Raw genomic sequence first — 10,142 nt, 5'->3', positions numbered from 1 at the left:
AACTTTGGGCTTGGGCGCTGTCCCTGTGCTCTCCAGCTCAAGGTGAGCACTCTACCACTTGAGCCACAGCACCACTTCCAGTTTTCTAGTGTTTTACTGGAGACAAGAGTCTCATGGATATTTCTGCCCGGGCTGGCTTTGAACCTCGGTCCTCAGATCTCAGCCTCCTGAGTAGCTAGGATTACAGGCATAAGCCACCAGCACATGGCACTTTCTGCTATTTTTGTGTGTGTGCCAATACTGGGGCTGGGACTCAGGATTTTTTTTTTTTTGGTGGTTAACTGGAAATAAGAGTCACACAAACTTCCCTGCCCAGGCTGGTTTCAAACCTTGATCCTCAGATTTCAACCTGTTGAGTAGCTAGAATTACATGGGTGAGCCACTAGCATCCAGCAAGCTTTTTTGTGCATCTTTCTAACTAATCAGTTTAAGGTACTCTGTTTGGTTGCTGGTACTTTGTCTTGAACTCAGGGCCTGGGCTTCTTTGGGTCAAGGCTAGCACTCTCCCACTTGAGCCACAGCTCCAGTTCTGGCTTTTTCTGTTTATGTGGTACTGAGGAATCAAACCCAGGGCTTCATGCATGCTAGGCAAGCACTCTAGCACTAAGCCACATTCTCAGCCCTCCCTTAGCTTTTTCATTCAAGGCTGGTGCTATATTACTTGAGTGACAGCTCCACTTATTTTGTTTTGGGGGTGGGGTGAGGAGGGAATGATGGTAGTTAATTGAAGATATGAATCTCATAGCTTTTCCTGCTTGGATCCCCAGATCTCAGCTTCCTGAGTATCTAGGATTATAGGCATGAGCCATCAGTGCTCAGCAAATACACCCATTTTTTAAAATTAGTGCTGGTTATAAAAAATGATAGTATTGGGGGGGGGAGTGTAGTCGTGGAGATGGAAGGGCAGGGATGGTAGGGGAAAAACGAAGGAGGAGGCAACAATGCTTGATAAGAACTGTACTTATTACCTTGCTCATGTAATTGTAACCCCTCTGTACAGTATTTTCACAATAAAAAACTTATTAATTAAAAAAAGATAGTAAACAGTCTATTCTACCTTATTCTAAATGAGGGGTACAAAGTTAAAGGGACACATCATAGGGGTTTTATATACATTCATTTACATCCACTGAGAGACACTAGTGAGCTGTTTATGACAGTACCTATTTCATAGCTTTAGGTATTTTTTTGTTTTTGTCAGTCATGAGCTCTTTCTGCTCAAGGCTAGTACTTTACCACTTTAAGCCACAGCTCCACTTCTAGTTTTCTGGTGGTTAACTGGAAAGTCTTATGGACTTTCCTGCACAGGCTGGCTTTGAACGGTGATCCTCAGATTTCAGCCTCCTGAGTAGCTAGGATTACAGGTATGAACCACCAGTGCCCAGCTCATGGCTTCAGCTTCATTTGTTGTTTTCTTAATGCAAATTGTTCTCCTTACCCTGAATTTTCTTTTCAAAGTTCAGATGAACAATGTCGGAGAAGTTGGCAAAGTACAGCTGGTGGGCAGGTCCACATATTTTTTTGTAGATACACTCTTAAGACATTCACTTGTTAAAGCACTGTCTAGGGCACTTACATGTTACAATGGTATCGCTAAGTAGTTGCAGTAGAGACCAAATAGCACGCAAAGCCAAAACTATTAATCTCTAGCCCTCTGCAGAATTCTCTTTGATTCCTTTAAGCCATACCTCATCTTTTTTTTATGCTACAAAACAAAACAATAACAACAACAACAAAACACATTCTACACTGTTTCACTAAGACTTATTCCCACAGAAAGATTATCTTTAGGAGAAACTTCAGATCCTAAACCATGAAGAAGGCCTCAGTTTTACCTCAAGTAAAGTTTTCTCATAGTAGAATAGGAAGAGGTAGTATGACTTTTTCAGTTTCTCTTCCTTTCCCAATAAGCACAAGATAACAATCTAGGAAGAAACTACTCTATTTCACTAAATTAAATTGTTTGTCTCCTTACTTCTGAAAGCAAATTTTCCAGAGACATAGGATCCATCTTGCTGTAAACATTCCACAGATTCAAACTCACATCTTGCAACTGGAATAAAGAACAAAAACATTGAAATAATTAAGTCAGTATCATTAAGACAATCAGAATTTTTTGATATTCAGAAATTACTCTAATCGGTGTGATAAGAATAGTAAATCAAAGGTTTTTTTGACCCAGTACTGGGATCTCAGCCTCCTGAGTAGCTAGGATTACAAGCTTGAGCCACAAGTACCTGGCTTATTTCCAGCTTTTTGCTGGTTAACTGGAGGTAAGTCTCACAGACTTTTTTTTGCCTTAGCTGCTCAGATCCTCAGATCCCAGCTTCCTGAGTAGTTAGGATTACAAGTATGAGCTACCAGCACCCAATATACTGTGGTTTTTATTTTTATTTTTTTGAGGAACTCAGGACCTCTTGCTTGCTCAGGTGGCACTCTGCCACCTGAACCATGCCTCCATGTCCCTAAGTGTTTCAAGTATAATAGAACTTTCACATACTAAATGCTTTCACATTCAAGAATATTTTCAGAACTTTTGGTACATTCTTTGATTATCTTCAATCATTGCTCACACATATATAAATACATACACATGGTAGATAGATAGATAGATATAGACAGACAGATAGATAAATGTATGTATACATACTATATATGCATATAATATACATATATATGTATAGAAGTATTCTATGGTTTTGTCTTTGTAATTTTAACTAAATACATATCTATGGTTTAAAAAATCAAATACATATCTTTAAAGATATCAAATAGGAACAAATGCAGCAGACACTATGTTGAAAATGAACTATACAACTTGTATGTGAGGACAGGAAGGAAAAACTAGGAAACAGTGAAGGAAAGGGTGACATTGTCTAAAAAGGAAATACAAGCCAGATGCTGGTGGCTCACGCCTGTAATCCTTGCTATTCAGGAGGCTAAGATCTGAGGATCACAGTTCAAAGCCAACCCGGGCAGGAAAGTCTGTTAAACCACTAGCAAACTGGAAATGGTTCAAGTGGTAGAGCGCTGGCCTTGAGCTGAAGAGCGCGGGGATAGCGTCCAAGCCCAGAGTTCAAGCCCCATTATCGACGGAAAAAAAAAAAAGAAATATATTTATTACCTGACTTATGTAACTGTAACCCCTCTGTACATCACCTTTAAAATAACAAAATTTTTAATTTAAAAATCAAATAGGAGGGCTGGGAAGGTGGCTCAGTGGTAGAGCACTTGCCTTGCATGCCTGAGTCCCTGGGTTCGATTCCTCAGCACCACATAAGCAAAAAGAAAAAAGCCGGAAGTGGCACTGTGGCTCAAGTGGTAGAGCGCTAGCCTTGAGCTGAAGAGCTGAGGGCAGTGCCCAGGCCCAGAGTTCAGGCCCCATGACCAGACCCCCAAAAAAAAAAATCGAATAGGAAATTTAAAATTAAAAAATGTGACTTCCCTACTCCAACCTCTAAACATCTTCTGTTATCTTCACTCCACAAAAGCAACTACTAAAAACTCTTTTTTTTTGGTATACAGATAGATAGATGTAAATTTTTTTTATTTTAGTATTGGAGTTTGAACTCAAGAGTCTTGCACTTGCTAGGCTAGTGCCTACCACTTGAGCCATGTCTCTAGTCCTGCTTTTTGTTGGTTATTTTGGACTTTTCTGACCAGGTTGGTTTTTTTGGTTTAGTTTTTTTGGGGGGTCCGGTCGTGGGGCCTGAACTCTGGGTCTGGGTGCTGTCCCTCAGCTCCTCAGCTCAAGGCTAGTGCTCTACCACTTGAGCCACAGCGCCACTTTCGGCTTTTTTCTTTTTGCTTATGTGGTGCTGGCTGAGAAATCAAACCCAGGGCCTCATGCATGCAAGGCAAGCGCTCTACCACTGAGCCACCTTCCCAGCCTCCTAGGTTGTTTTTGAACTATAATCGTCTCAGCCTCTTGAGTAGCTAGGATTACAGGCATAAGCTACTGTCACTCAGCTTTTTCTACTTCTTTTCAAACTTCATAATCTCTGGATACCAACCACAGAGAATTTTACCTTTCGTGTGTGTGTGTGTGTGTGTGTGTGTGTTGGTACTGGGTCTTCTTTTACCTTTCGTGTGTGTGTGTGTGTGTGTGTTGGTACTGGGTCTTGAATTCAGGGCCTGGGCACCAACCACGGAGAATTTTACTGTGTGTGTCTGTGTGTGTGTGTGTGTGTGTGTGTGTGTGTGTGTGTTGGTACTGGGTCTTGAATTCAGGGCCTGGGCACCAACCATGGAGAATTTTACTCTGTGTGTGTATGTGTGTGTGTGTGTATGTGTGTGTATACTGGGTCTTGAATTCAGGGCCTGGGCACCAACCACGGAGAATTTTACTCTGTGTGTGTGTGTGTGTGGTACGTGTGTGTGTGTGTGTGTGTGTGTGTACTGGGTCTTGAATTCAGGGCCTGGGCATTGTTCCTGAGCTTTTGTGCTCAATAGTGCTCTATCACTTGAGCCACAGCTCCATTTCTGGCTTTTCGAAGTTTCACAGTCTTTCCCGCTAAGGTTGGTTTTGAACCACAATCTTCAGATCTCAACCTCCTGAATAGCTAGGGTTGTAGGCATAGCCACTGGTGTCCAACTTAAAATGCTGATATATATCCTTGCATCTAACAGATTGTGATCTTTTAATGTTCTGTTTAATGTTGTTTTGTTTTAGCTTGTTTTCTGAGGTAAGATGTCATTATGTAACCCATGTTTACTTCCAACTCACTGCTATGATCTGAATACTAAATACTATACACAGGTTCATCTGTTAAATGCCTGGACCTGAGCTGGTGGTGCTACTTTGAGAGGTAGTGAAATCTTAGGAGGCAGGGCCTAGCTACAGAAGTAGGTCACTAAGGGTGTGCTTTTTGTTGTTGTTATTGTTGTTGGTTGTGGGGTTTGAACTCTGGGCTTGGGTGCTGTCCCTACGCTCTTAAGCTCAAGGTGAGCGCTTTACCACTTAAGCTATAGCACCACTTCTGGTTTTTTGGTGGTTAATTGGAGATAAGAGTCTCACGGACTTTCCTGCCCAGGCTGGCTTTGAACCGAGATCCTCAGATCTCAGCCTCCTGAGGAGCTAGGATTACAGGAGTGGGCCACTGGCGCCCAGCAAGGGTGTGCTTTTCAAATTCATACTTGGTTTCTAATCCCTTCCTCTCTCTGCTTCCCATGTTCCCACTGCCAAGATGTTCTGCCTCATCATAGGCCTGGAATCAACAGTCAAGGCCCATGGACTAAACCCATGAGCCAAAATACAGCTCCACTGAAGTGGTTTAAATCAGGTATTTCACCAGTGACAAAAAGTCTAACACACTTGTGATCACACATATGATCCCAATCTCTTGAGTGTTAGAATTAGAAATATATGTCAACATTCCTGGCTTACTGAATTTTTTTCAAAAATCTTACTTCACATTTTAGTATGAAAATTTTGTTTGTCCATAAATAAGTGAAATAATTGCTTACTTTCATTAGCCAGATGGTTGCTATTAGGATCTTCCCTTAGGAAGCCAGTTGTTATAAATTTATCTTGCCAAGTAATAGCTCTTTCTAGCAGCTCAAGGATAAGAAGGAAGTTGGAAGAAAAACACAAGCTATAAAACTTCCCTCTACAGCTTCCAGGTAGAGAAAGTTCTCCATATCTATGACCCAGTTTAGCTTAGTCTCAATGCCAAATAAAATTATGACCTAGCCTAGACGAGCTTTCTTTCTCCTGCTGACAACCTACCACCATCAGGGACAAAAGGCCCTCTAAGCCAGGCACCAGTGGCTCATACCTGTAATCCTAGCTACTCAGGAGGTTGAGATCTGAGGACTGCAGTTTGAAGGCAGCCAGGGAGGGAAAGTCCCTGAGACTCTTACCTTCAAACCACCAGAAAACAGGAAGTGGTATGGCTCAAAGTGCTAGTGTTGAGCAAAAGAGCTCAGGGATGGTGCCCAGGCCCAGAGTTCAAGTCCACAACTGACTAAATAAATAAATAAGGGACCTCTGATTGATGACCTTCCATTGGATATGGCTGTTTAATTAAAAACAAAGTTTAAAATGTAAAGTTATAAGTATCTATAGCTCTCTTTTTGGCCATCATAGGTGGCCAGAGGGTCTGATGTAGGCAGTCATCAAGCCCTCAGAGTTCAGGAGAGAGGATACTAGCAGAGTAAACTGTTTCACATCTTAAATAACTGGGAAAGAGAGGGTAAAGAAGAGAACTGAGACTTCAGGTGAGGAAAGGTGAAGTAGAGTCAAAATATCTGAAGAATAAAAGCTAACAACTACATAGGAGCAGAATAAAAGAATTTCTTTTTTTTTTTTTGAGACAGTAAGTTCTGTATGTACCTCAGGCTAGCATTCAAGTTGACATCCTCCTACCTCAGCCTTCCAAGTAGTGGGACTATAGGCATTTACCACTACACTGGCCGTGATATATGCCATTTCCTCCAAATAACCCACCTTACTGTGTAAAGATCAAAGTTGTTAGGGGGCAGGGACCTTTCTGAATGTGACATCATGGTATTTAGTACCTTAAGGCAGGAGTCAGACAGCCTGTCTCATTTGGGTTGTATTAACATTGGCTCTGAGACAAACCATCTGAACTTGGCCAAAGCCTACCGTCACTTACTTTGTGACTGGGAAGTTCATTCAACTTCTTTGAAAAAGAGACATATAAAATAGTACCTACCTCAGAGAGTTTTATAAAAATTAAACCAGCTGGGTACCAGTGGCTCACACTTATAATCCTAGCTACTCAGGAGACTGAGATCTGAGGATCATGGTTCAAAGCCAGCCCAGGCAGGAAAGTGAGGCTCTTACCTCCAATTAACCACCAGAAAAACCAGAAGTGGCACTATGGCTCAAGTGGTAGAGTGCTCCCCTTGACCTAAACAGTTCAGGGACATTGCCCAGGCCTAGAGTTCAAGCCCCAAGACCGACAAAAAAAAATTAAACCAGTCACTTCATATAAAGTGCTCAGAGTAGTGTTTGTCATGTAAGTTGACACTCTACAAATGTCTAGTTCATACAATTAAAATACAATCATTATTAGCCAGGCACTGGTGGCTCACACCTGTAATCTTACCTACTCAGGAGGCTAAGATCTGAGGTTTGAAGCCAGCCTCGGCAGGAAAGTCTGCAAGAACTTTATATCCAATTAACCACCAGAAAACTGAAAGTGGAGCTGTGGCTCAAAGTGGTAGGGTATTAGCCTTGAGTGAAAAAGCTCAGGGGCAGTGCCCACATAGTAAGTTCAAGCCCTTCCCCCCAAATAATTTATGTCTGGTGGTTTGTTTCCCTTCAAGCCCCTAAACTTCTGAATTAGAGAGTACTACTTCCCAAAGCCTTGCTGAGATTCTGCTACTTGGTATCAGTGGAAAAATTCTGTTGCTTTAGAGCAGGAAAAGTCAAGTCTAAGTGGTCCTGCCAAGCATATTTCCTAGGGATTCTGATATTTCTCAGGCTTGCTTCTAAGGTATAACAGGATGTGCCCATTTCTAACATGATTAATTCTTTGCCTCCTTGGCTTCCTGTGCTGGATGGGGCAGGTCATGTCAGTGTGTATCCAATCAAGGCACATGGAGCCTGTGGTCTGGCTGCTAATCTAATAGGCCTTTACAGAGAGTCCTTTTCCTTAGATTCATTCATTAATTGACTTGACAAAGAGTCACTGGTCATCTGCTAAATTTAAGAACACTGAATTGGGGTTCGAAGCCAGCTCAGGCAAGAAAATCCATGAATCTTTTAACTCAAATTAATCACCAAAAAGCTGGAAGTAGAGCTGTGGCTCAAATAGTATAGTGCTAGCTTTGAGCATAAAAGCTCATGTACAGTGTCCCAGCCAAGCTCAAGACCCAGGGCTGGCACAAAAACAACGACAACTGTTTTGCATTTTAAATATCCTAATGTGCTCCATGTCCTTGGGAAGTAACAGTCAGGTTTTCAGAGTGATACAGTAATGTATACTCACTTTGTGAGACCTTCATAATTAACAGAACTGGCAGACAAAAACCAAATACACTGCTTTTCATACATACCTCATATTTCATGGTAAAAAATCCATCCCCTCCAATGCCCTCAAGTGCAAAGGCCTGTACAATTGGCCATTTCTCCACCACAAACATATCAAATATCTGTAAGTGACCTAGAGGAATCAAATACAACAACACATATCAAATGCTATCCTGGACATAGCAGTCTTTAAACCTGATCTAACATGGTCAGATAGGCATCATTTCTCACAAGTTCACCAGGGCCTCATCTGGCAAAATACATTCAAAGGAAAAAAGGTTATACATTCAAACTAGAAATACTATTTAAAATCCAAGGAAAATTCTAACCTAAGCAAGTGACATAAATTCAGATTTCTCTACATTTTCATGTTGATTTCCTAATTAAGTAAAAAGTAAGTAAATAGTACTCGTTACAACTGACTTGCATCATTTAGTGGGTGTAATTATTAACAGATCTGAAGTTGGCTTCTTTCCCTTAGGAAACATGGCCAACTTCCTCAAGGGAAAATTACCAAATCAAAAAGTTTCCTTTCTTGTAACAATAGCAAATACAGTTTTTTTTAATACAATACTAAGCCAGGCACTGCACAGTTTAAAGCCAGCCCATGCAGTAAAGTCCATGAGACTTTTATCTCCAATTAGTCACCAAAAACTGTAAGAGATGAGGCTCAGGTGGTACAGCATCAGCCTTGAGCAAAAAATCTAAGGGACAGTGCTGAGACTGGCTCTGAGATTCAGCCACAGTACCATTTTTTTTTTTGTATTCCACATATCATTTTTTCTTTTTTGGCTGGTTATGGGGGCTTGAATTCTGGGCCTGGGCACTGTCTCTCAGTTCTTCAGCTCAAGGCTAGCGGTCTACCCTTTGAGCCACAGCACGACTTCCTCCGGCTTTCTGAGTGGTTTATTGGAGATAAGAGTTTCATGGACTTTCCTGCCTGGGCTGGCTTTGAACCATTATCCTCAGAGCTCAGCCTTCTGAGTAGCTAGGATTACAGGTGTGAGTCACTGGCACCTGGCTCCACACATCGTTTTTTAACCTCTCTGTCAGCAGATCATTTTTTTAGCCACTCTGTCAGCATATTTTTAAATGGCTATCTAAATTACTATTTTTTTAAACTAAGAGGCCTCACATAAAAAAGAGATACAGAGGCAAGTATGTTGACAAATGCCTGTATATCAAGCATTCTGAAGGCAGAGGAATGAAGGTCTCAAGTTTGAGCCCACCCTGGGCTACATAGTGAGTCCCAGGATAACCTGGGCTATGTTTCAGGAAAAAAAAGTGATACAAACTAAATGTCAATTGTGCTAAATCCTTCATTAGATCTTCTTCTTGGCCACAGGTAGCTTGCTGTGTTGATGTGAAAATTTCATTTATGAATACAAGCTTGTATAGGAAAGTCCCCAAACTTCACTCTGCTTCATTCTTTGCCTTAGTAAAAATGAATCAAGGCATTTCCCGTCTGAATGCTTTCAAAGAAAGAAACAGAGGCATTCCATTTGTACACTTTCCAATAAAAACCCACTATAAGAGACTTACCTTGGGAGCTATAAGGAATGCCAATTTTACTACAGTCTCGAACCATGTCCACAAAGCTGGAAATTTTAAATTCTTCTGCAGCTTCCTCATCTTCATACTGAAGACAAATTAAAACAGACAGTAATGAGATGTTATACAAAGTTCTTTATTGTCCCTGTATTTTATCAGAGTTGACCTAAGTAACCTTTATAGAGGCTGCAAGAATCAGTCATTTGCTAGTCAGAAATACTTGTCAAACTCATATCACACACACACACAAAACTTAAAATGGATCAAGAGACCTAAATGTAGAAGATAAAACTTGGAGCAGGGCACTGGTGGCTCACACCTGTGTAAGCCTTGCTACTCAGGAGGCTGAGATCTGAGGATCGCAGTTCAAAGCCAGCCTGTGAAAGTCCGTGAAACTCTTATCTCCAATAAACCACCAGAAAACCAGAAGTGGTGCTGTAGCTCAAGTGGTAGAGCGCTAGCCTTGAGCTGAAAAACTGAGGGACGGCATCCAGACCCCAGAGTTCAAGCCCCACGACCGACAAAAAAAAAAAAAAAAAAAAAACACAGGGTTTTTTTGAATGACATTGCACCATTTGTTAGGAAATGGAAA

The 10,142-nt window shown here is 41.3% G+C and overlaps 1 protein-coding gene across 1 annotated transcript in view; it reads right to left on the bottom strand.

The window, feature by feature from the left end:
• The window catches only part of LOC105981452 (chromosome unknown open reading frame, human C20orf194), a 120,595-nt gene that overhangs the window by 84,007 nt on the left and 26,446 nt on the right, over positions 1–10,142 (bottom strand). Inside the window, exons 5-7 of the mRNA XM_013010641.1 lie at positions 9,542–9,638; positions 8,026–8,132; positions 1,976–2,053 (exon numbers count right to left, since the gene is read on the bottom strand). Of these exons, the coding sequence (XP_012866095.1) occupies positions 1,976–2,053; positions 8,026–8,132; positions 9,542–9,638 (282 nt within the window). The remainder of the gene's footprint in view (positions 1–1,975; positions 2,054–8,025; positions 8,133–9,541; positions 9,639–10,142) is intronic.

This window comes from Dipodomys ordii, unplaced genomic scaffold (assembly GCF_000151885.1).
Source record: "Dipodomys ordii isolate 6190 unplaced genomic scaffold, Dord_2.0 Scaffold13, whole genome shotgun sequence".
NCBI lineage: Eukaryota > Metazoa > Chordata > Mammalia > Rodentia > Heteromyidae > Dipodomys > Dipodomys ordii.
The sequence above is the reverse complement of the archived record's forward strand: the minus strand, read 5'-3'. Positions and strand labels throughout refer to the sequence as shown.